Raw genomic sequence first — 26,810 nt, 5'->3', positions numbered from 1 at the left:
CACGCCGGCACCTGCCCGGCCTGCGTCCATGGCCTGGGACTCTGAGGTTTGTGAATTCAGAACACAGCACAAAAGGATCTCTGCTCGATACAAACCCCACCCTTATCCGGTGCCTCTTTATTATCTGTGTTTACGGCTTATTTCCCTTCTCTCCTCCCTCTTACAGTACCAGAGCCACGGCAAGACTGCCTGTCCCTTGTACACAGGAGAGATGTAGGCCTCTCTCCAATGCCTGCTTTCCTACCGTGGAATATCTCCAGAGCCTCGTGGAAAAAAACACTTCCGGAGTCAAGCTCTCAACCTGCCAGGACCATGGACTTTGCAGCTGTATCTTCGTTAAGATGCGCTTTCACAAGGGGTGGGTGGTGGCGCAGTGATCCTCGTGCTCTGCGCCTCTTTCGTGCTATCATCAGCTTCTTGTCTCTAGGACTGGTCCCATCGCGTAGCTCTTCCTCCTTTCAATTCTGCGCCTGAGGCCTGGACCTCAGTTGGGTACCGGAGATCTCAGGTTCTATTCTGTTCATGAGGTTTTCTAAAGCACCTGGCTACCCCAAAGGGTCTCCCAGCGCTAATCCAACTGCAGGAGATCCGGATTAGTTCAGGAAGGTTTTTAGCAGTTACCTAAATTTAGGGTCGGAGCCAGAGCTTTGGGGTTCAAGAACTGAAAGGAACTTCCTCCACTCCTAGTTCTCTTTATCCCAGCTACTGTAAAGAGCTGTGGGCTGTTATAGAGCGCAGTGTTCTGGCGGTGTTATCGGGTGGAAGTCTTTGGATTAACATTGGGCCCATTGCTCGATGAGCTAAGCACAGTGCTTTCATATGTATTCTTTTACTCTCTTGTAGCCAATGCAGGCTTGCCGGTGCAGAAGCAGCGGAATGTTATTGGGTGATTTTTTTCGTAGAATACGATGAACAGCATTCGGGGTAACCTGTAATCTTTTTTGGGACTTCCCTCATGCAGTGAGTTCCAATAATCAAGACGTGAGAGGATGAATCCTTGCACCCCCACTATTCTGCGCGATGGCTCAGGTAGCCATCTCAGAAGCTTTCTCAATGTTCTGAGTATGCCAAAGCACGTTGCTGCTAGTTTTTTAGCTTGACTTGTCATGGTGAGATTGTCATTAAGCTAGAAACCCAAGCTCTTCACCTCTGATTTTGGGGTGGGTTGGCTGCCCAGTCAGGCTTGTCAGTTCATCTCCATCCACCTAGCGGGGTTGTGTCCCACCACTATCACCTCTGGTTTTCCTCATCCAGTTTTAGACTGCGTGCTGCAATCCAGTCTACAACATGTTCAAGATAATGGTTTAATAGATTTGAGGTTTTGTCGGTTTGTGAGTGGAGAGAGGTGATCTGATGTATCATTGCGTAAGAAATTAAATAGAAGCCGTGAGCCTTTATGATCTCCGTCAGTGAGATGACATAAAGGTTGAACAAGGTGGAATGTAGAGAGGAGCCCTGAGGTATCCCACAATTTAAGGAGTGAATTTCCAATTTAGTGGCTTTCTCACAGACTTGGAATGTTCTGTTTTGGAGGAAGGAGGTAAGCCATTTAAGGGACTCGACAGATGAAGCTGAGAAAAAAGTTGTTATTTATTTAATTTACCCTCGTCTGTCAAGTCTCCCCCTCCCCCCCTCCCCGCTCTTGCCTGTGTGGGACGCTCCTGGTAAGATTATCATGTGCTTCCAGATAAAGGGAGAGATTCTTGTTGATAATTTTTTCAAGTATCTTGGACAGTTCTGGTAGGAGAGAGCTAGGGTGGTAGTTTTTGCATTTAGAGAGATCAGCTGATGTTTTTTTTCAGCAGCGGACTAGTAATCCGGGCAGCAATACGCGCTTTACTTTAATGGCATGCTTCCATTCTGCTGGGGCAATCCCTGACTCCAGTGACTGATTAAACATTTCGGTCAACATGCCAATAATGCCCTTGCCACCTTTAAGCATGATATCCGGAGGGTCACAATTTGATTTTGATTTTGATTATTGGATTTGTAGAGCTCACGAATGCCCGTGGGCGTCTTGGCACTAAAAATGACTTAAGACTGCCGGAGGTGGGAGAAGAAGATACAACAGAGGTGCCGGGAACTAATTTGAAAAGAGCCAGGTCTTTAGCGACTTTCGGAAAGATAGCAGTGATGGTCTGCTTTTTATTGCTACCGGTATCTGATTCCAGGTCTTTGCTGTGTGCAGGACAAAGCTCCCCCCCACCCCATCTTAATTGTTTAAATCTGGGGGTCTTGAGAAGCACAGCACTGCTAGACCTGAGAGTCCTAGTTGGGTCATATTGTTTTAGGTTGTTTTTCAGAAAATGGGGGCCTGAACCATGCAAGGCCTTATATGCTAGGCATGCTGACTTAAATGGAATTCTCTTCTCTATTGTTAACAAGTGGAGACTGCTCATTCTGTGGGCCACCGGCTCAAATCTGGGTATGTCCAGAACTAACCTGGCTGCAGCGTTCTGGAGGCGCTGGAGTTTTAGTAGTAGCTGTTTTTGAAGCCCTGCATACAGAGTGTTTCCATAGTCCATTTTAGATAATGCCAACATAGTTACCAGAGTTTTCCTGGTATCTAAAGGGACAAATAGCAGGAGCTTTCTTATCGGCTTCAGAATGTGCCATACTGAGGAGTAAAGTTTATTGATCTGGGCCTTAAAATTTAGTTTGGAGTCAAACATAAACCCCAAGTTCCTTACGCTGTCCACTGGTGACGGACAGCAGACCAGACTGTCATGCCACCAATCCGGTGACCAAATGCTGTGTTCAGCCTCCAGCAGCATTATCTCTGATTTATCACCGTTTATTTTTAGGCAATTTGATTGCATCCAGTGGCTAACCTGGCCCATACAAAGCCTAAAACTGTCTGCTGTCTCACCTGTGTTGTTCGAGATGGACACCCCTATTTGGGTGTCATCAGCGTAGGATATGGGGAGAAAACTACAGTTCCTAATGATGTTTGCTAATGGGGCAACATATATATTAAAAAGAGTAGGGCTTAGTGACGAGCCCTGTGGTACCCCCCAAAGGGGTTCTGAAGGGTTTTGATGAGAATTCCCCTAGCTGAACCGTGAAAGATCTTTCTCCCAGAAAGGAGGCCATTAATGCAACTGCGGATGCATGCAGGCCTATTTCTTCTAGACGGGTCAGGAGTATGCCATGATTGACGGTGTCGAAGGCTGCCGACAGATCTAACAGGATCAGGGCAGCCTTCCCACCTGCGTCCAGCACACTCCTGATCTCTTCTGCCGCCATAATCAGAGCAGTTTCTGTCCCGTGTTCCTCCCGGAACCCGAATTGTGAAACATCTAATGCCTGAGAGGCCCTAATGAACCCGGAGAGTTGTGTGTTCAAATGCTTTTCTAAGATTTTAGCCGGGAAGGGAATTCTTGATATTGGTCTGTAATTAGCAGGGACCGACGAGTCCAAGTTGGGCTTCTTCAAGAGTGACCGTACAGAAGCAGCTTTCCATGCCTTCGGGAAGCAGTTTGCCTGTATTATTTTAGCGAGGAGCAGCTGGAGTTGATTGCTGAGCAACTCCGGGAACATGTGCAGGACCCTAGGTGGACATGGGTCCATTGGGCCCCCTGACTTGGTTGTCCGTATAAGTTGACATATCTGATCTGCGGACGGCTGAAAACTGGAAGTCTGCAATAATCAATTCTGAGCCCCTATTTGGGTTATTCTGTATATTTCCTGTTTAATGGCAGTTACTGTTAAGGGTATTGATAGATTCATAAATGAGTTTCACTTTGTCAATGAAGAACTGCCCCAGCTCGTTACATAGACCTAAGCTACCTTTTATGTGTTTAGATGCTGGCTCTGTGACTTTTTTGACAGTGGCAAAGAGTACTTTACTTGAGTTTTTGGCCTCCTCTATTTTTTTTACAAAATAGGCAGCTTTTTCTTCCGCTATAAGTTTCTTGTAAGTTGACAATGACCTGCAGTAGTTTACTTTCTCCTTTTCCTCATAGCTGCGCCTCCATCTCCTTTCAGCCCGCCTGCATTTTTGTTTTTGTAGTCTTAGTTTCTCTGAAAACCAAGGCTCAGAGATGTTTTTCCTTTTAGCATTTTTCTTTTTTAAGGGTGTGACTGAAAGAACCGCCCCTTTGATCCAGTTGTTAACTTGGTCTGAGGCTATAATGATATCACGATCTAGCCCTAGAACAGTCGTACTGAGCTGTTCGTGTAGTTTGGGTATATCAATTTTATCCCATTTCTGATAAGTGAAAAGGCTACCCTGAGGAACTCTTAAGGTTTTTGTGTATTCTATAATTAGGGTAAATTTAACAACTTTGTGGTCCGACCATGGGACAGGGATGTCTTCCCCTATTTTGATTTTGGGATTGGAGGAAAAAATCCCGTCCAGGGTGTGACCAGCAGAGTGTATTCCTTGATGAACTAGTTGAGTCAGGCCGCAACTTGCCATGGTCTCTGTGATAAGTATTGTATTTTTGTCTGTGGCTTTTTCAAGGTGTATATTAAAGTCTCCAAGTATGGTGTAGTCCACCTTATTTAGACTGGACTCAAGAGCAGGGCCCAGGGATTGTGATAAGTTTTTTTTGCCTTGGGTGGCCTATACAGCAGGAGGCCATCAAAGGTGTAATTCTTGGTGATGCAAATTTTAAAAGGTAGGGTCTCACAGTCTAGGGTGCTCCACCCCCGCCAAGCATCGCACCTGGAATTCATCTTTGCTGATGATGGATAGCCCTCCCCCACGTTTCCCATTTCTATCAACCCGGTGGACGGAGTAGCCTCCCGGGACTGCCAACGCCAGATCAATGTCTGAGGAATTATCTGCCCAGTCTCCGTGATGAACAGTATATCGAGGTCATGCGTGTCAATCAAGTTGGCTACTTCTGTGTTGTGTTTTACAAGGGCCCTTGCTTTTAGCAAGCTGCATTTATTAGTTTATTTAGCATGTTTCTGACCTGCAGGCATTGATTAGCTGCTGATCCACATGGGGTGTAGTTGAGGGTCAGCGAGCAGCTCCGGCAGTGTTTAGTTTCTAACATAGGGCTGAGTATTGCGCAGCTCTCTGTAGTCCGCAACTCCATAAGTTCTATGTTGCTGTAAACCATCCTGAGTGGATTCTTACGGTTTTGGGCAGGTGTTCTGGCCCTGGGCCCGGGCCAGGCGTGGAGGGGCACAGACAGGATTGCCTTCGGCGCTCAGCCGGCGCGCCCGCTGCGCGTCCGTACTATCATGGGTTATATGGCCACTGGGCTCCAACAACTAGCCTGCTCACCCCCGTAATTGGCTTCCTACCGGAAGTGAGTGCGTGCTGACCGCGCCCTCCGTCCCCTCCATGCAATCAGCACTTGCCGCGACGGACCGGGGGGCATAGGCGTGCATCTACTGCCTGAAAACAAAGCCCGTTATACCAGGTGAGGCAATAGTGAAAAAGGTTACAAGTGCTTTTTAAAAACCCAAAGGGTGTTTATTAAAAAAGGTTACCAGTGTCGAGCATCGACCACCTAGAAGCGCTAGCTACGGCAGTCTGAAAGCATTAGATCTAGCGCGGAACTTGATTTAAGAGATTTGAGGATCTCTTGCATGTCTTCCTGGGGCTTTTCTTGAAATGTGTTCAGTTTTTCGTGTTGCAATGCAGGCATTTTCATGATTTCTTTATCCCCTCTCAGAGAAAGAAGGATGTTATTGACTTTTTCTAGAAAAAATATGGCTAACATGTTACAACGGTAGTCTAATGGTGGTGGACCTGATTTACTGCTTGCTGGTGTTGTCAGGCTGCTCACCAGATTAAACTGCTCCTTGGGAGTTTGGTTGGAGGAAGATCTGTCCTTTAGGACCCACGCCAGGAAGACCGCAGGGGTGTGCTTCGGTTTGCTGCGGTCAGCTTGCAAGGTTTTACTACTGCTCCCTGATTCAGCGAGGAAGCTTTTGATTCGTGGTCTAATCTTGTCGAGGCTTGACTACGGGAACGCGGTGTTTCTCGGTGCTCCCGAAGCGACTTTTAAAACCCTCCAACAGGTACAAAATGCAGCCGCTAGAGTGTTGATGGATGTTCCCAGAAGACATTCAGCTGCCCCGGCCCTGAAAACGCTTCACTGGCTCCCCGTTAGGGAACGGGTGAAATTTAAAGCGCTGTGCACGGCCCATAAAATTTTGCATGGTAAGGGCCCCCCTATCCTTTCCCCCATGGCACGCCCCTATAAGCCCACACGTCTACTGCGTTCGGACCAAAGACATCTCCTGCAGTCAGCGAGAGTAAAGAGAGCTCGCTCTGGGGGCAGGCGTTTCTCAGTGCAAGTGGCGGCACTGTGGAACTCCCTTCCCTTTAAGATCCGTTCAGAGCCTAAGATCCTACTCTTTAGGAAACTTCTGAAGACCCATCTGTTTCCAGTGTAGTGATTGAGCGGTGCTTCTTTCTTGTTCTGTACTGCGCCGGGATGCCCCTGGGTAACTGAGCGCGTTATAAATTTTATATAATAATAATAATAATAGAGGAATTTACTGCCTTATCAATCTTGGAGGCAAAGTAGTTGATTCTTCCTTCCCTAGTGGCGTAATGGTTTTCTTTTACTGCCTTCTGTCCTCACTTTCAGTGTTTACATGCTCCACTTGGTTAAAATCATCTGCTGCTTTTGGTTAACTTAAAAAGTACGCTGATGACACCCAGCTTTGTTTCATCAAACTTTGGAGAAAAGCATCAATTTTTGAGTTTGAACCTTTTTGATGCTCATGACGAGCTGAGCTCGTCAAGAGGCACGGTGCTTCGGTGCTCATGATGGGCTCAGCTCGTCATGGGCCGTGAAACGCTCAGGTGCGGGGATAATTCCCCTGCTGTGCTGAGCGTTTCACGGGAACCAATGCACCTGTGACGAGCTGAGCTCGTCATGAGCACAGGAGCACTGTAGCTCATGACGAGCTCAGCTCGTCATGAACATGCGGGCACTGTGCGCTCCCCACTCCCGCAGCGAAGGGGTTAATCGGTGTTTAATAAGTGTTATTGCTTGGATGCACTGGAATAAAATTAATTAAAAAACCCAGTAGAACCTAGATTATGAAGATAGTTAGACACTGACTAATTGCGCCAAGAAGTCCGGCCGGAGGTATTGGCAATTGTCCTTACCGGCAGTTTATAAATCTTAGGAATACGCCTGGCTCCTGGCCGTTTCTCATTCTCATCCTCTGGGTAGGGCACCTCGAAGTGGCACTTGTGGAAGCTACTTTTGTGTGTGTGCCCGGTGATACACATGGGTGTGGGTCATGTGTGGTCACTGCCTCCTTCCCAGCGCCGGTGCAAACCCTCGATAGTTCACTTGCCTACGTCCATTGGTGTGAAACTGTTCCTACATCTCTTGTGCTCAGCCACTCCCTTCATAGAGCTGCACCCTAATTTTTTCAGTAACTTTTGTTTTAACAGTCTAATCTGTCTTCAGCTGTGGAAGGTTAATTCCAGTATGGTTTCATTTGAGCCATGTGCGTTGTGTCACTTCTTGCAGTATCTCACTCGTGTAATCTATACCTGCACACTTGGGCTTTGTGGGCTGGTATTGGATCAGGCGCGGCGCGTCCATTGGGGCGTTGGGGCGTAGCCCCACTAAGCCACATGGACGCACGCACGCTAAGCAGGCAAAATGCAATTGTATTTGCCAATGCTCCTTACCTTGACCTTCCGTCCTCGACTCCTTCCTCACCTCACGCGTCACGCTGCTGAAGCCTGGGGATGGGGCGACATCGGCTGGGCTGCGGCAGCTTGTCTGAGTGGCACAGGGCTATAACCAGCCCGAGCATGCGCAGAGCACAGGCTTCCACCTTTACAAGGGACCCAAAGTTGCTGGTTCATGCCGCCAGGGCCGCGGCAGCCCCCGGGTCTAAATGGGCGATCAGGGCGAATGCTAACTGTGCCCCCCCAGGCGCAGTGCGGCCACGTCACCAGCGCACAGAGTCACGCTAGACCTTGTGCTGGTGCGTGTAGTGAGTTCAGTGACTGTCTGCTGAGTCTGACTGCTGGCTGGCTTCGTCACGTCGTCACTGTGACCACCTCAACTTTTCTATCTTGCAATAAACTTCACACTTGAAGTTATTCTATTTATGTTGTCCTTCATTGCAACACTCGCGCAGACTAATTGCCGGCTCGCACCACTTATGATAAAACTCGTGTCAGCGCGAAACGGAACATTAGGAGGAGGCCTGGAAAACTAACTATGAGGCCTGCGAGACGAGTGCCAGGTCCCCTTCTGGAAACGGGAAGAAAGGAAGGGAAGAGAAGGAGAGGAGAGCTGAGGAGGGGAGGGGACAGGATGGGAGGGAGGGAGGAGAAGGAGAGAAGAGAGAGAAGAGTAGAGAGAGGAGAATTGAGGGGAGGGGAGGAGAGGAGGGTAGTGGGAAGGGTAGAAAAGTGGAGGAGAGTACTTGAAGGAAGTGGAGCTAAGGAGAGGAGGGGCGGGCTGGGCTGGGGTGGGTGACCGGCAGAGGAGGAGAGGAGAAGAGTGGTAGGGGATGGGAGAGGAGAGGAAAGGAGGAAGGAAGAGAGAAGGTAGGATGGAAAGGCCAAGTACAGAAAGAAGGGCAGGTTGAGCAGAGAATGAAGGGAGAGATGGAGGAATTAAGGCACCCACTTCTACAGTTTTTAAATATTACCATTCTACATACTGTGGTAATTACTGTGCAGTAATACCTGTGTACCTGTCATTACAGATTTATGGCCAATCACTGTGTGACTTCAGTGAAGCCATGCAGTAGCGATTGGCCATGGCTGTGTGTGTGGTGACGTCCCAGGCGCAGCACAGCCCACGTCACCGGCGCACACAGTCACACTAGACCTAGTGCTGTGCGTGTAGTGAGTTAGTGACTGTCTGCTGACTGCTGGCAATTGCTTTATTAACCTTCCTACTTTCTCAAATTTGCTTGAAAGTGCACCATTTTTCTTCTCTTTTTTCAAAATTTTCTCTTATGGTGGTTCGGGCTCAAGGCGCAGTATGCCAATCATTTTACGCCCTACCACTTTCAGATGTCACCAGCCGCCCCTGGTATTGGTACAGAATCCTACTGGAATCACCTAGCATGCATGCAGGGTAAGGACCGCCCAGTCACACTGGAGAAAATCCATCACATCATCCGGAAGAGACGTCATTAGGCAGCTAAAGGGAAGGGGGAAAACGCCCTTTACAAGGCAGCTTCAAACACGCGTTCCGTTTGACCGCAACCTAAACAACGTTTCCCTTAACCATGCATATGCCTGAACCACACATATGCGTGGTTCAGGCAGTTGGCGTTCTAGCTTACTAAGTGGGCGGGAAATGGAACAGGAAGGGAGTACCTGCACGAATGACACGGACACTGCAAGGTAAATTGGGCTGGGGGGGAGAGATCAGGGCACAAGTCCTATAAAAAGAAGTGGGGGACTGACATTATGCAAATTACCTCATGACGTCATGAAAAGCAGAGCTTGAACGTTTCCTACGTCCAGTCCAAGTTTTTACTCTGTATTCTGGAACTTGCAGTCCTGCTTATGCCATTGGAAAATGCGCAAATAAAGGCATCCTATACAAAGTAAAAACCAGGTCTGCTGGAACTACTCACGCAAGACTCTGGGAAAGCTCGGGGCTCTGCATTACTAAAGGAAACTGCCCCGCGGCTAAATCGAATACCCACACTAGATAGCAAAGAATCGCCGTGAATGCTGTGCGATTAACCCAGTCCTTCGCCGATTTGTGTTTTAAAGTCACAGGACGGCAAATGAACGCCGTTTCATATTACTGCAATAAGTACAATACTGCTTACACGAACGGTTTCCTTTTTCATCCACCCCCTTGGGGCCCAAGTTCGTAGCAGGGGGGACGGCGTCCACTCTGTGAAAAGAGTTGGGGGACGCCGTCCACCCGTGTGGACCCCTAAATTGAGCCCTGGGAGAGATTAAGGGAGTGGCACAGTTTTAGGGCTCAGGACAAGAGGGTTCGGGGGGGTAGGTTTTAAGGGAGAGGGACGATTTTAGGTTTTCAGGGAGGGAGTGGTTTTAGGGCACAGGGTGTGGGGCTGGGGTCAGGGTACATTTTAAGGTAGGGAGCAGAGTATTAGGGAGAAGGGCAGGGAGAAGGGGCAGTTTTCAGGGCGGGCAGTTTTTTGGGCTCCGGGCGGGGGTGTGGAGGTAGGATTTAAGGTAGGGGCAGAGTTTTAGGGCCCAGGGCGGGTGGAATGGGGCAGTTTTTAGGATAGGGGAGGAAGTTTTTAGGTCTCAGGGCGAGTCGGGATAGTTTAAAGTTTTAGGGGTGGGGTCGTTTTTAAGATTCGGGTCGGATTATAGGGCAGAGGCCAGGATTTTAGGACTCAGGGCAGAAGGGCTGGGGTGTGAACTTTACCATACATCCTTTACCAAACCTGCTTTTACCACGAAATTACGTGGTAAAGGCATGTGTGGTAAAGAAATGCGTTGTTTAGACGCATTCATTGTTGGGGCTGCATGGTAGAGGCACGCGCAGTTCAGCCATGCGTGCCTCTGTCATACAACTGCTAAAGGGGCTTAGACAGAGCCCAGTAGCTGAACCTTATTATCAGTGATGCATCAGGCACGTTGTCCAGGTATCCTCCTTCTGCCACAGTTAGGTCAGCCTCACTGGCCTTAGGCTTGTGGGGCGAGTAGCTCTGGGCTAAGCAATTGGACCTGTTTGCATGACAGGGCATTGACCACTTGCTTCAGGAGAATCCAGTTGTCTGAGTACAAGGGACGGAGCGGAGTGCTAGGTGTCCAGGTGTCTAAGAGTTGAGGAGGTTCAGGGCCAAATGTCACTTACTTCAGAGACTGTATTGCACCTCAGTCCCAGTGCCTATGCATGTCTGGATGCAGAGGTCCCGAGCCCCACTTGCCCCATGTGACCCAAGCTAGTTTCTATATCAGGGTGGGTTTCTGCTCTTTCATTGCATGCAGAGAGAAATCACACTTCCCTGCTTTGGTGGAAGTGAGGGAATCCAATAGCATCTATTGTGGGTCTTTGTGAGCCAAACCAAATCTTCTGTGCCAGAGCCTGCCCTGCATGCCAACACAACTTCAGCTGTGGCTCTTTCGCCAGATTTAGCTTCAGATGCTCCATTAACGCGCCGTTACTTTCAGCTCAGGGCAGCCTCTAAGCCAAAAAACACATAATTGGTCTTAGTAGGGTATAACACCCCAGTCATTTCACATGCAGTACGCAGCTTCAGTATCGGTGCATGACAGCTGCGTAGATGTAGACTGATAGAGATTGAATGCTGCATTAAGGAGTTAGGCTGGGTAGTCACTGAACAGGGGTGTATAGAGAAAAGGGGAGATTTCCATATACACTGGGTTTTCTGGAATACCAGTATGTCTGGGGCGAAGTCTTTTACATGCCAGACAAGATCTTCACTCTCGCCTTTGCTCTTGGGTAACCTTGGTGGTTCTGCATCATTCTGTTTCTGTTTGCCTATAGCGAGTTCTCTTGCTGCTGGAACTTTGCTGTCCTGACTGTCTTTGTTGCTGTACTCCAGAGAGGAGAAAAAATGGCATTGCTTACCAGTCTTTTCTGGAGAATGGGGCTGTGTGATCCTGTATTAACCCCTGTGGCCTCACCATTCAGCAAATGATGTCATTAGCTAATGACTCCCCAGACCCTTGTTCCACACCGTCAGCCTGAACAGAGATCAACCTCCCTCCCCTAATATCAGTCTACCCAGCAACAGTGACTGCCCCCAACAATACCATGACCCTTGAAACTGACTGCGAACAACTGTACCTCACACACCTCCTGTGGCGTCTTTATGTGCTCATTCAGCCTAGACTCTCTAGAACCTGTGCATGCCCTGTACTGTGCCGTAGTGCTTTAAAAAGGGCTTTAAAGTGTTTTGATAAACTGAAGGCCATTCTTGGCACCTTCGGGAACTCCACATTTGTTAACTCTGCCTTAAATAGCGACAGTAAGAGCACATGGATTGTGCAATGGGCGTCTGCATGTTTTTGGCTGCTAAAGAGCCAGAATCTGCACATTTTATTTCACATTTTTATAGAGTGCTGCTCTGCTTGTGTTGTGGGTGTTGGGGAGGCTGAGAATACAACAGCAGAGGATGACCTCTTCACGGTGTGATGATCGCAGAAGGTTCAGTAATTCCTTCCTTCGTAGTGACCTTTCTAGCAGCGATTTGCCAGCTTCTAGCCACTGGGCCGCCAACTATTAATTCTAAAAGGTGCACATTTTCCTAGTGTTTTTTGGAACATCCCAGAAGTTTTCTATCACTTCCAAAATTGATCGTGAAGGTTCAGCCAATGCAACTCTGGAAGGTTCCGTCGCTCTTTTAAAGAACTTTCCACCGTATAAATCTATGAGTGTTCACCTTATCATCCCTCTGAGTCCACCCTTAGTCTGTGACAAACCAGAACAGGTTACAGAGCCAAAGAGAGTTGTCCTTGCATGCTCATTAGCAGAGTATGGTGATAATATAGTCGTAAACCACAGCAAATACTTAGTGCTAACAGGAGAGAGATGCCACTTGCATTTATGAACAAGAAGTTCTCAGCCTGGCAACATCCACGTGATTCATTTGCTTCTGTAGTCCTTATTACTACAGGTTTAGCGAGGCTACAACATAAACACAACCAACCTAAACATCGAAGCGATAAATCAATATATCACAAAGAGCAATTCATTCTCACATTACGTTTTTCAATAAAATCCAGCTATCAAAATGTGCAATATTAACAAAAAATGGAATGATTTTATCGTTTTGATATTGAGGTTAATTGTGTTTGTGCTGTATCCCCACAGAGACTGGTCCCCAGTGGGATTATCTGGTCTTTTTCGGGAAGAGGATAGCAGGGCCTTCAGAACTGACAAAAACATCCCAGTCCTGTATTGTTTCTGAAGCCCATTTCTTTCTCTCTCCACAGCCACTTGCTGTCGTCACACTACGTTGAGCGTCACTTCGACCACGAAGGGAATGCCACCCATACACCGGTAAGTGATGGACTGCAGTTGAGCGAGGAGACGGGGCTTTTCTGCCCTGTTGTTGAGGGTAACGGTGATTGGCAGAGAGAAAGGTGACCCTGCTAGTTGAAGTGCACACACCCAATGGGATGGCAGCTCCTTATATAGTGAAGACTGTAGCGGGAGGAGTCAGCAGGCTGAAGGGCAGAGGTCCAAGTAGCTCTACCTACTCTTTTCTTCTGCCGTTGAGACCCAGACTGTCCTCTCAAATTCTTGATATCACAGTGAACAACCTGATCAGTGCTTTAAATGGGAAAAAATGTGTGCTGATACTCATTAAAATGGGTTAGAGGTGAGGCAAATAGGCAGGGCTAGGGGCGGGGCTAAGGGCAAGATATGATACATAATGACCTCGCTACCAGTTACAACACATATCAAAACGAATGAGAAATGCGTTTATGTAAACAAAACAGGTTAACTCATTACACAAAAAGAAAGCCAAACAGGGTTATATGTTAACATTTCCTTGTTTTGTAATATTTGCTGCTTCTTAATGCCATATGTTATTTGTTGTTGTTTTGAAAATACAATATATTCTGAAGTGTGCACACACATAGAGCGAAATAAGCTGAAATGAACACAAAAGCCCATTCCCTTTAAAATATCTCCTGAGAGAGTCCTGATTATCTCCCTCTTTCTCTCACATAAAATAGGCACACGCAGGTCGGCGAGCACAGAGACATATTTATATATATGTATAAATGATTATTAAAGTTAACAAGAAATATACAGGATTTTTAACTGTACACGATTTTGTGTTAAAATACCATTTCAAAGCCCAGTCATGATTTCAGAACTCAACAAATATCTCTTTTTTTATGTGAAGAAAGTGTCAATCCTAACTTCCCCTGTCACCTCACTTCTATACATTTATCCCTCCCCCTTCCTTCTATGCTTGTTTTGTATATACTCATCATCTAATATTTTTCCATATCTTTATTTCATTGTTAGACTATTGTTTAATATGTCATCTGTTGGAACGTTCATTTATCTTTATATAAATAACCTTATAGAATGTTCGGCGGATTTTATCTTTTCAGAGTTGATCTTCACACGTTACTGTTTCCACCTACATGTAGGCCCTTATGATGTTACTACTTGAATAAACATAATTTATCCACTTTACATCTTCGTTTCCTGCTCTAACAGCAGAGCACACATAGGAAAGCAGCCTCTGTGCTGAACAAAAAGATGGAGAAAAAAACGGCTTTGGGAAAGGTAGAGGATTGTCTGTGGCTGCCGCTCACTTTAGTAAGGCCAGTACATTTCCTTAAATATGACAGGATTACCGACTGGCAGCACCAGCCCATTTCACGCACCTGATGGAGGAAGGGGGTGAGTGGGGCCTTAAGCACTTTAAGCCTAATAGCCATTGCGCACCTGATCAACAGTGCAGGGTCTGTCTAGACCCTGTCCTGTTGTTCACAGCATGACGCAAGGCAAGCCCTCTCAACCCCCTGCAGTCTGGGGACATTCAAGTGGGTGCTGCTGGAATCTCCAGCAGCGACTCCACTAAAGGCCACTGAGGGGCTCAGTGACTTGCAAGCTCCTCAGAAGCAGAGCTGCATCTGCCCTGAGCTGGAGGAGATACCGAACCTGAGCCTGCTGTGCTCTCAATGAGGGTACCGGTACTCTCCCTCACCTAAGAAAAGTGCTGGTACTGTCTGCCAGAAAATTCTGACGTGCCGTTACTTTGTACCGGTGAGTATCGGCCCATTTAAAGCACTGAACCTGATAAAACTGGCACTGGTAAACCTCCAGTGTTGCGCCTTCCAGGCCGTACCGTCATAGGGTGGAAGTACGAGATAAAATACCATAATATACCATCTCTTGCAGCCTGTATTGCCCTTCTGACACTGGGGAAATACCAAGAATTAGTGTTAAATGCTTCTTGGATACTCATTGATAATCCATTCGCCTTCCGTAGATGGTGCGTTTTACAGCTTTGAGTTGTCGTTGTCTACAGACTTGCAAATTATTTGTTTGCTACTGACATTTTGTTTGGTCGAGACACAGACAAATACTGAAACGAGTGGGGTTAAGAGGAGTACTGCCCTGCTGTATGTTGGTAATTTATTATATTTAGTGCAGGCATGTACAAACTTCCCCATTTGAAAGAGACCTGTGAATATACATCTGCCCGTCTCCCCATTAGTCAACCCTTCTTGATGTGTGGGTCTAACCTCCCTAACTCCAGTGCACAATTCCAGGTGAAAAAGTGGCCAAATGTCCAAGGCTCCTCCTTCTCGTAACGGGTTGACTGTTGACATTTTATCACTTTTGATCCGCTAAAAAGTGCAAATAAGATATACTTGTAGAAGTTACATCTAAAATCAAAGTCTTCAACTCGACACTAGCGTTTATTGATATGCATTCTTTCTTGTTTTTAATTCTGAAACTGCAGATTCCTCCCCTTTAGAACAGATACCAAAGAAGGAATGGTTTCTTACCTGTAATCATACTTCTCTCTCAGGGGAATATCAATTGAAATCATAAGCACTGAATAGTCCTGCCCATGTGCTTCTTTAAGATATATCTACTTTAGTGTAGACATTCGCCTTACTTCATGAACGCCAAGACTAGGACGCAATTTGTTAAAAACCTTTTGCAGCCACAGAAGAAGCCTATACGGGCCAATTACATTAGTTTATATTTAAAAAACACCAAAGTTTCATTAAAATAGGAAAAATAGCAAGGAGCTGAAACCCTTTTTCTTATACATATCCTTCATAAACATTAATATAGGCTGCAGGACTGTTGTTATACAAACTGGCACTGCACCTTTAAGTGCTCACTGCCCTTCAGTACCCCATCATGCCCAGCAGGTGGCAGTTACCCCAGTTCTTTTTACTGAGCAAAAAATAGCACACATAATGAAAATAGAATGTGAATTAATAATCTTTGTCTCTTTCATTGGGGGAAGAGGGAGTGTTGCTTATGATTTCAATGAAGATTCCCCTGAGAGAACTAGGATTACAGGTAAGAAACCATTTCTTCTGTCTGAGGGGGTCTCCAATGATATCCATAAGCACTGAATAGACTAGCAAGCCCATCCCTATCAACAGCAGTGGAAAAGTAAAAGATCATCTATCTAAGCAGCCAGGCAAAGAGATTCTTTACGGAAGCTTGTCTTACTTGAGCATCTGTACTAGCATCTGAGTCTAACCAATAGTTCCTCTTAAAAGTGGGAACAGACTGTCATGTCGCTACTTTACAGATTTCTATGATGAGAATGTTCTTCATTAAAGTGGCTTCTTTCCCGCTGATAGAATGAGCCTTTGCTCTACCAGTCAGGGTTTTGTTTGCTTTCTAATAGCACCATAGATTGCAAGTGGCTGTCCATCTGGATACAGGCAGTTTAAATGTGGCTAGACCTGTATGTAAAGGACCATAATATACAAACAATTGTTTCGATTTGCGAATATCCTTTGTTTTGCCTACTTTCAATTTACGAGCTGTCCCACATCTAAAGTGTGGTGAGATCTTTCTGCTGCAGTTGAAGGATTCTGAAAAAAAGTTGGCAGGGAAATGGTAATGTGAACATCCGAAACAACTTTGGGTAAGAATTTCGGATGTGTTCTCATAACTGGTTTATTGCTATGAAATATTGTGTGTGGTTCATGGAAGCATAAAGCTTGAACCTGACTAACCCTATGTTCTGACGTGATGGCAACCAGAAAAGCAGTTTTCCAAGAAAGATGCTGTAATGAGACTTTATGGATAGGTTCGAAAGGGGCTGCCATCAGAAGTAAAAGTACGACATTCAACTCCCAAGGAGGATAGGTACGCCGTATTGGGAACAAAACCTTCTTGATGCATTCTAAGAAGTCCTTAATAACTGGGACTTTGAAAAAAGAGGTTTGTATAGGATATTTTTTTTACGCAAATATAGATTCCAAATGGACTTCAATAGAAGAAAATTGTAAGCCAGAATTAGCCAATTGAAGTAAGTATGGTAGTAAAGCTTCTTCTTGGCACGTGGTTGAATTAATATTCTTGTCAGAGCACCAGATACAAAATCTCTTCCATTTGAAAGAATAAGATGTTTATGTTTATGGGTGTTTTGCCTCTTTTAGAATGTCCATGCATTCTTGCTGTAAATCCAAATGTCCATATTGTACGAGTTCAGAAGCCATGCTTCCAAACCCAAAAAAGAAATGTTGGAATTAACTATCTGGCCTCCGAACTTCATGAGAGGGTCCGGTCTGCACAGCAGTCTTATGTGTGGTCGTTCCAACATATGTAGGAGATCTGTGAACCACCACTGTCGGGACCACTCCAGAGCTATCAATGTCATTCTAGCTTTCAGGTAAGACAGTTTGATGATTACCGCTGGACTCTGGGGTATCGGTAGAAAAGCGTAGAGAAATTGGCTGGACCAGTTGATCCATGGGACATTTTCTAATGTCCCTGGTTGCTAAAATGTTGAGGTGAAGTCTGGACATTTTTTGTTTTCTGCTGACCCAAATAGATCTGCGCGAGTAAAACCCCAGGTGCAAAAGACGTCTTGAACAACAGAGTCATTTAGTACCCACTTGTGATTTCTGCTTAGGGAGTTTATTCTTTTTTATTTTTTATTTTAAACAGTTTTTATTTTTTACACATCAGCCAGAACATCAGTAGATGAACCTTGTACATAGTAGATTTTACAATTATTACAGTCAATAGTTACTTTCAGGGAAACAGAGATTAAAATGAGGGAGTTCATTCTCCAATACCACTCCCCCCCCCCCCAGATTGAACGTGGCCCTTTCCATTGACATATTCTTAAAAAGTCAAGAAATCTGCCGACTACTTGCTGACCCTGTACGCAGGGGTGTGTATTGTCAATCTCACCCCCCTCGATTTCAAGATTGTAATCTCTCAGCCATAGCTGCCATATTTTGGTATACATTTTAGGGCATCCTCTTGCCATGTACGTTCTCTTCTGGCCCCCATATTTAGATCCATACTGGCTCGCCATTCCGCAAGTGTGGGCAGGCCCTCAGCTCCCCAGTGCCTGGCTGTGGCTCTTTTTGCAACTATTAACCCTAGGTTGCTCATATAGGAGTTTGTTCCCAGGGAGATCAACATCTGTAGGGATGCCGAGTATAACATATTTGTGGTCCATAGGTATCTGTGCCTCTAATATATAGTTAAGTGCCTTTACTATTCGTGAACAGTTGCTTTGTCCATGCTGACATTCCCATAACGTATGTTTGTAGGTGTCTCAGTCTGTTTTACAGCGTAGACATAGTTAACCCGTGGTTTCCTCCAATTTAGACCTGAGGGATATCAGTCATTCAGGGATCTTGTTAATTAGAGTTTTATATGTCCAGGAAACCCCCTTTGCGATTAATTCCTCTTGTAGAGTCTACCTTACAATGGTGCAATTTGGGGATGCCTGTAGTGCCAATTTTTTGTGCCCTCCATGTATGTTGCAGTTGTAAGTATTTGTATGTTTGAGTATGTGTCAACTGATATTCAGTTTGAAGAGCCGCAAAGGTGACTAAGGCCCCGTCTTGAAATATGTCACCCACTGTAGCGATCCCAACCAAGCCCTGCAGTTTTGCAAATTCTGGCACTGTCCTACCCACCCATAGTGGAGTTGCTTTTGTCAATTTCTTTTCCCATCCCATCTATTGCTCCACCCCTTTCCAGGCCTCAATCGTCCTCTGTGTGGCAAGTAGTAGATCTCGGACACCTGTGCCCCCATGGAGATAGTGGAGGTGGGATTGTTTCCGAAATTGGAGCCTCTCCTAAGCATACGTGGGGTGCTTATCTGCAGCGTGTCCCCATTCATTACTTACAATTAAATGTGCAGCTCAGTAGTAGGCTTGGATATCCAGCAGGACGATTCCCCCATTGTATTGGTTGTGCTGCAACGTTTGCAGCGCTACTCTTGGGTGGCCCCCGTTCCATAAAAGTGTACGGATTTCATCATTAATTGCATGAAAATAGCCCCTGGAGCTCTGTGGAGTGTGTTTTGGAGTATGTATAGTAGATTAGGATGCATTATCATTTTAAACATAGCCGCTCTCCCCAGCAGCGTCAGATGGAGCCATCTCCACCTAGCCACATCTTCACGGAATTCCATCAGAACCCGCTTGATGAAGGAAATCAGCTTCATTTACAGAGATGTACATCCCCAAATATCTGAATCCCTCTCTGGTAATGTGGAGGTCCGCCGGTTTTGAGTGTGTATCTATGGGACATCCCACCGGGTATAGACTTGACTTTTCCCAGTTTATATTGTTTCCCGCGTATTTGCCACATTCCTTAAACAGGTGCAGAGTCAGAGGAAGTGTGGTGTCAGGGTTGGTGATATAGAGCATGATGTCATCTGCATAGAGATATGTCTGTTCGTCTTTGAGGTAACCTTCTGCATCCTGGAATCCACTGAGCTTCGAATCACCTGGGAGCCTTGATGCTTGTTTTCAGCCTGAGGCCAGGACAAAGAGCCCGATTAGGGTCACTGCCGACATTCACGATAGGCCAAATCTGGGGGTGAACGTGGATTCAGATACTGGGAGGACAAGCGAGGCTGTTGCATCCTCCTCCCCAAAGAGCACAGGCACAGGCAAGGGTCTGAATGCAATTGTGACACCTAGGGAAATACAGAGGCCAATCCCCCAGGGTACGGAGGTTCCAACAACTTCGTTCTTACTAAAATTGGAACAGACCATTGAACGAACACTTGAAACTACCCCTATTAATTTAGGAAGAGCTAAGGCCCCGAGAACTGCACAAACGGAGAGTTGGAGTCCGCTGAGTTTAACTCATCACCAAGACCTAACCGACCCAATTGATGAACCCACCTTTAAAGACCTTAACTTGTCAGCAATAAGATAAGTCCAGGACACAATGGCCAGGGCACTGCTATGGCAATCCGCCAAGATGGAACTCCAAATCGATCTTTTGCAGTCGATAGCCCAGCATTTGGTGTGCCAAGATGATAAGCTGGCAAAGCTGGAAGTCCAACTTAACGTCCAACAAGCTCATGCCGCCAGCACCAATTCCTGTGACGTCTTAATTGATAAATGGGCAAGTCTACCTGAAGTCTTAAAAGAGATGCTTGCATTAGCCAAGGGTCAGGGCGAGACAACCACGCAAGAACAAGCCGCACAAAAGCTACCACCACAGACGACAGAGCATGCCGAAACAGCAACCCTTAGCACAACGGGCAATAGCGCCTCAATGGTTCCCCTAGTAGGGCCCCGCATTAACTTTACTTTGGCTAATAAAGGGAATGGTGACCCGAGGTCTCGGATCTCGAGACCGTTAGTGATGACCTGTCTGTTACTACCTCTCAGGTGGAGAGGGTCGAAGGAGCATTAGCAAGTGCCAAAGCCCCGTTATCAAGGAGAGCCAAAAAAAGACTCAAAAAACAACTTAAGAAGTCGAAAGCTAGAAGCAGAAACACACCCTCGGTGGTATCAACCCTGGGCGACACTGAAACTAAACGTATCCCTAAACCACTCTTCCCCATTTTCATACCCAAGCAGGTGTCTAAAATGGGCAAGTCATGTGACGCACCTCTTGTTCGCGGTGAGGCCCAAAGTCAACAAATCCCTCTCATGGAGGGTCAAACCAATGAGCCTCTCCAACAAAGGCCTTCACAGGTGGCCGTCGCCGCACCATTAAGTGCCCCCAGCCCTTCTGGTTGGGTTCTGAAACATGAGTCTGTAACAAATCCCAAACGACAACAGGGCGCACAGCCAGTACAGTCTAGAGTGGTAGGTCTACCAACTGAGGGGCAAGGGAATCCGCAACCAGGAGTCGCACTCATAAATTACCTAAATTCAACATCAGACCAGGGGGAGTGGCAAGGATGTCCGAGTGTGGAAGGCCAATCAAGCATGGGGCCCAATGGGCAGCAGCCAGAACTCACGCACAAAAACCCTTTAAATTTCAGTTACCAGAGGCTAAAGCTCCAGGGAGAAGGGGTGAGTTTGTGGTCCATCACACAAAAAAACAAACAATCCTCCTATGAGCTGCAGTTAACCCCAAGGTACACAACAAAAGGCTCATTTGACATCTTGAACAGGTCCAACATTGTCCGCCTCTTTGGCCATATTGCCTCCCTGGCCCAAATCACCTCAGAAAATATTGAGTGGGTGATATTCAAGAGACTGGAGACAGACACTCATGACGATTCCACCATAATCGGACTTGCGAGTCAGCAAGTCCAACAGGCTGTCCTTAAGGAAGCAACACTGTTCGCTGAATGGGGCATTGAAGTTGTTGCACCAAGTACACTGAAATATCCACACGTCCTGTTGCCGCAACAGGACACCCCAGAACCGTCATCCATTCTTAAAGGCATACGGCACACCCGCCCAGAAATAGGGGCGAAATCAGGGCGGGCAAAAACCCCGCTAAAAATCAAAATCCAGCAAAACGACGGGCAACGGAGGGTGCAGCGGCATTTCCAGACATCGGATCACCTGGAGGCCACATGGAGACAGTGTCCCTAACCTAATAAACAGCCATGTAAATAACGCCTGTTCAAATCCACTTAGGGGCCTAGTCCGCGAGTTATCCATTATCTCATGGAATATTGCGGGGATGAGCAACATCTTTAGGGACATAACTACACCTGAATACCTCGCACAGGGGGACATACTGTGTATTCAGGAAACCTGGGCAAGGGCAACGACCGCCATTGGTGGCTTTTACGAACATTTTAAACCAGCGACCAAAAGGACAATCTTTGGACGCCCGTCAGGGGGCCTCTCTATCTACGTAAGTCATGCGTGCAAAATTAACACAACTGAATTTAAGTTGGGGTCTCCTGATCTTCAAGCCATCCTAATCAGTGGGTTGTCATCGGGTCGAAAATCTCGCCCCCTTCTACTAATTAATTGTTATTTCAACCCAATTAAGTATCAATCCTCCCAGGCCATGGAATCACTTATTTCAATTTTGGAAGATCTTTTAATAAATTGGAAGGACCAAGACGTAATAATCGCGGGCAACTTCAATCACAGAGGCTTGGGTTTAATTTCGGAGACTCCATCAAGCAAGAAGTCAGTCCCACTGACTGAATTTCTCGCAAATTTTAAGCTGCACTCCACCCATAGAATACAAAAAAAGACCCAACCTGAATGGACCACCATTCCGACCTTTAGAAATGTCTCTACTATAGACTACATCTTTATCAATGAAGGGCTTGCCCACAATCTTTGCAACTTCACAGTGGACGACAGAGAGGAAAGCGATCATAGGCCCCTCCGCGCCACATTCAATCTGGCGCGGGTACAAGCAGAATTACAAGCAGTTATTGGAACTACCACGGGGGAGGAACATCACAATGTGCTTAAAAGAATAAAATGGTCAACCAATCTCAGTCATAGCCTGCTAGACTATGTAGCTAGAAGGGAGGAAGAACCTAACCCAGTTCAAACTAAGAACATCATCCACCTCTGGGAAACTCTGACCTCCGACTTATTGGAACGTCTGGGCAATAACCATCATCCAAGAAGTCGCCAATTCCACTCTGATCCTCGCCGTGCAACATCGTGGTGCCTGTCACAGTGTAAGCGTGCTCTAAATAAGGCAATCAGGGCACAAAAGAAAGGCACTCATTTGTCAGGGAGATACTCCATTGCTGCTCTGCGAACAGACTATAAAAAGAAAGTCTGGGCCCACAAAAAACTGCAGACTGAACAGAATTGGTTGACTGTGTTCTCCTTAATTAAAGGTAATGACAATAGCAAGCTTTGGCGTGTCATTAACAGTCTGACCCCCAGAGGAGAGCAAAAGGAAAATAGTGTTGCAGGGAAAGTGTGGGAACAGTATGCCAAGGGGCTGTATACCTGCGAGTCAAATCAGGCCACTGCAGGAAGCCGTGCGTGGTCCAAGGTGGCGGCGGAAATTATCGTACCCGAAAGAGCTACGTCAGAAGGCGTAAACTCGACCTGCACCGGATCGTTCACAGAAATGGAGGTACTAAAGTGTATCAAGGCCATAAGAACTGATGGCGCTCCAGGCCCAAATGGGATTCCGGCCCAGGTTCTGAAAACTGCCTCAGCCTTTTTTGCATCCAGACTCACCCCTTTATTTAACCATTCTTTTGCCACGGCAATGTTGCCATCCTCTTGGAAAGGTTCTATTCTATTCCCCATCCATAAAAAGGGGGACCACACGAACCCGGCCAATTATAGGCTTATAGCTCTCCTCGACGTAGAAGCAAAGATATACGCCCGCCTTCTTCTCAGGGATCTGGAGGATTGGGTGGACAAGAACGGCATTCTTCCGCCCACACAGACCGGCTTTAGGGCCCATAGCTCCACTCTTGATAACATCTTAGCCCTTTCCTACCTCGCGAAGAAGGCCAATACGAGGAACAAACCGCCCCTGTTCTGCTGTTTCATAGACTACTCCACAGCCTTTGACCGAGTGAACAGGGGCCGGCTCTGGGCAAAACTTGACTCGTGGGGGCTACCACAGGCTCTGCTAAAAGCTATAAAAGCGCTCTATGAGGACACCTGGGTCAAGGTGAAGCTAAGCCCTACAATAACAACCGAAAGAATTGAAACCAACTCGGGCCTCCAGCAGGGGTGCGTCTTGGCCCCCATGCTTTTCAACTTGTGTACTGCGGACATGGGACAGCTCTGAAAGATGCCAACTTAGCACCTCCAAAACTGGGGAGGCTCGTCTTGGGAACACTCCAGTATGCAGACGACACGGTGATCATGGACCACACTAGGGTGGGGCTCCAAAGAGCCTTAAGCAGTTTGGCCTTATACAATAAGTCAAATGACTTACGGATCAACGTGAGCAAGACCAAAATCGTCATTTTTGGCAAATACCCCCTCAAAAAAGAAGCTTCATGGTCTCTGGGGGAGCACCGTATCGTCACTGCCCCATCCTACAACTATCTGGGCACCTGGGTCTCTGAGAGTGCCTCTGCAGTCAAACATCTGAAGGAGCTTAAACCTAAAATTGACAAAACCATTCTGTCGCTAAGACGCTTATGCCACCGCTTGGACAGTCCCTCAGCAGAACCAATGTTGACAGTGCTCCGGGCAAAACTGATCCCTGCCATTGCATATGGGCACATAGCCTACCCTGGTGCATTTGACAAAGTGGTAAACGCGGCCCAAGCGAAAGCCTATAAGATGGTGCTACAGGCCCCTAGATACGCATGGAACACTAGATTAAGGCTAGAAATAGGCCTTAAGCGACCTGAGCTGGTATTACTGGGGGACCTTTTAAAACTCTATATTAGAGTATTGAAAGCACCAGAACATTTGCTAAAGCACTCCCTGAAATCAATCTTTGATGAGGTGGGCTCCCCCTGGTACTCAAAGGTAGGACAAGCTATTGCAGCATTGAAAATCGAAAGAAGGAGTTTGCCCCTGCACGAAATTCCTTTCTCAGCCTGGGCCCAAGCAGTTAAGCGCCAAGTCCGGATCATCTCCTTTGGACTTGACCTTGCATCTCTTCGGCAAAATCCACTAACTCAGGCCCTGGACAAATCATATATTCCAGGTAAACCCCAACCTTACCTGCAAGATCCAGTATCCACTTGCGCGAGAAAGAAAATTTTGTACTTTCGACTTTTGGCCCTCAGGATCATGGACTTCAACCCCAAATGGGCCCGTACGGATGGCACCCTGGCCTGTCGTCTATGCAATTACCGCAGAGAATCCTGGCTACACTTGCTGTGCTGCTGCACAAAGCTGGCCAATGATCGCCATCGCTTGCTGCTTCCGATTTTACGGAATACGGACTATAGAACTTGCAGAGAGGCTTCGGACTGGTGCCTCTCAGTCTCCACGACCTGTTTGATAGCCAGAGTTGGGAAATTTATACACCAGGTAAAAATGGCACTCGACTCCCACTTAACGGCATTGTCTGCAAAGTAACTGGAAGCCTTCCGCCCCAGTTATCCAACCTGGGCTGGTTTAAAGACCCACGAAGAATCCATCTTTCGTCATCAGCCCTTGGTACATGAATTGACTCTACCGAACTTTCATGTGCCTCCCCTTATCAGTTGGGAAACACTGGTACAACCTATACATCACTCCTTTTAAAAGAACTCTGCTTTGGACAGCTAATCAGGACTAATATGTTAATATTTAACTTAAAGTGACTTTCACTTTTATGTGTGGATGGGACTTGTGAGGGGGTGAGTCGGGACGTTCATAAAGCTTCTTTTTTTTTTATCTTATACTGTAAAGATTTTAAGTAATCATGCAGTTTATTAATAAAATCGTCAAATTGTCACTGAGCTTGTCATTCCAATGGCTCTAATACCAGGGCAAAGAGCAAGGGGGACAAGGGGCAACCTTGTCTGGTTCCTATTCTTATGTGGAAGTCAGCCGACTTTACCCCATTGACCCTGATTCTGGCTCTAGGGTTGGTATAAAGGAGCTCCACCCAAGTCATGAATCCCCGTCCAAACCCAATCCTCACATGGACTGCTAAATAAGAAGCCAGTGTACTGTGTCAAAGGCCTTTTCCACATTCAGGGAAAGGAGCACAATTGACCAACCGACAGAGATTGAAACGTGTGGCTCGGCTGGGCATTAAGCCCGATTGGTCATGGTGAATGAGGGATGTGATAGTCATGCCCCTAGAATGGAGGCCAAGATTTTTGTTTCAACGTTGAGCAATGATATTGGGCGGTAGGATCCGCACGGCTATGGAGGCTTACCTGGCTTAGGAATATCCACCCCTGTGGCCTGACAGAGGTCTAATGGGAGAAACCCTCCTTTGTGCCGCTTGATACATATTTAAAAGGGGAGTCCCTAGCAGGCTAGCTTTTTGCTTTAAGAATTCCCCTGGTAGCCTGTTTGGTCCCGGGGGTTTCCCTGATTTTTGTCCATAAACTGCGTCTAATATTCCTGTCAGGGTAATATCCATCTCAAGGGCTTCCTTACCGTCCTGCATCAAAGTAAGGGTATCTATTCTGCTAAGGTACTCTGCTATCTAGGACTCGTCTGGTAGTGGCCCAGCGTCGTATAGTCGCATGTAGAATCATGCAAATGCCCCCCCTGCGGTGTGTGCGGTTACATGTATTTCTTCCTTCTCCTGGATCTTGGCCACCCAGCTCGCCTCTTTCTCCCTTCTGCCCAGCCAAGCTAGAAGCCTCCCAGCCCTGCCTCCTGACTCGTAGTCGGGGGTGCATGTCCTGAATTTGGGTCTGTACCTCCCGGTCTGTCAGGGCTCGAAGTTCCCTGCATGTAACTGCAATTTGTCGTATCAGAGTGGCCTCTGCATCTGGGGCAATACCTTTTTCGAGGTCAAGGAGTTTACGTTCCAGTGTTTCTACTTGGTAAGTTTCTTACCTCCTTTTATGGGCTATTACGTCCTGCACCCTACCTCGGATCATATATATATATATATAAGTCTCTCAAAGGTGGCGGCTGAGGCTACTGAACCCTCATTCTCTTGGAAGTATAGCTCAGTCTCCGCCCTTATCACTGCAGTTACTTTTTTATCCTGGAGCTCCCAGGCATTCAGTCTCCAATCCGACTGTTGTCTACTTCCCCTGCTTCCCACCATCAACCACAGTGGTAAGTGGTCCGCGATTCCCCTTGCGAGGTACTCCACCTTTTCCACCGTCGTACCTCCCCTGCCAGGACAAAGAAATCATCAAGTCTGGAGAAGACTCTGGGGCCCATGGAACTATGAATAAGTGCGGTCCGCCTTGAGGTCAGTCAGCCCCAAAAAGTTCCCGAATTTGGCCAATGGAGTGGGTATACGGGTTCCTGTGGTAATGTGTGTGCGGTCAAGGTTTGGGTCGATTACTTTGTTGAAGTCACCTCCAATAATGTGTGTGGAGGGGCCCGATTCTAATAATAGCTTAGCTACTGCATCTAGGGTTGGAGATTGTAGTTGTGGAGGGCAATAGACACTGATCAACGTAAG

At 46.8% G+C, this 26,810-nt stretch overlaps 1 protein-coding gene across 1 annotated transcript in view; it reads left to right on the top strand.

Moving 5' to 3' along the window:
• Positions 1-26,810, top strand: part of ADAM11 (ADAM metallopeptidase domain 11) — a 336,142-nt gene that overhangs the window by 77,858 nt on the left and 231,474 nt on the right. Inside the window, exon 4 of the mRNA XM_086919835.1 lies at positions 12,854-12,920. Coding sequence (XP_086775961.1) covers positions 12,854-12,920 — 67 coding nt within the window. The remainder of the gene's footprint in view (positions 1-12,853; positions 12,921-26,810) is intronic.

Source organism: Lissotriton vulgaris, chromosome 5, assembly GCF_964263255.1.
Source record: "Lissotriton vulgaris chromosome 5, aLisVul1.2, whole genome shotgun sequence".
Lineage (NCBI taxonomy): Eukaryota > Metazoa > Chordata > Amphibia > Caudata > Salamandridae > Lissotriton > Lissotriton vulgaris.
Note: the sequence above shows the minus strand (reverse complement) of the source record. Positions and strands in the feature narration are given on the sequence as shown.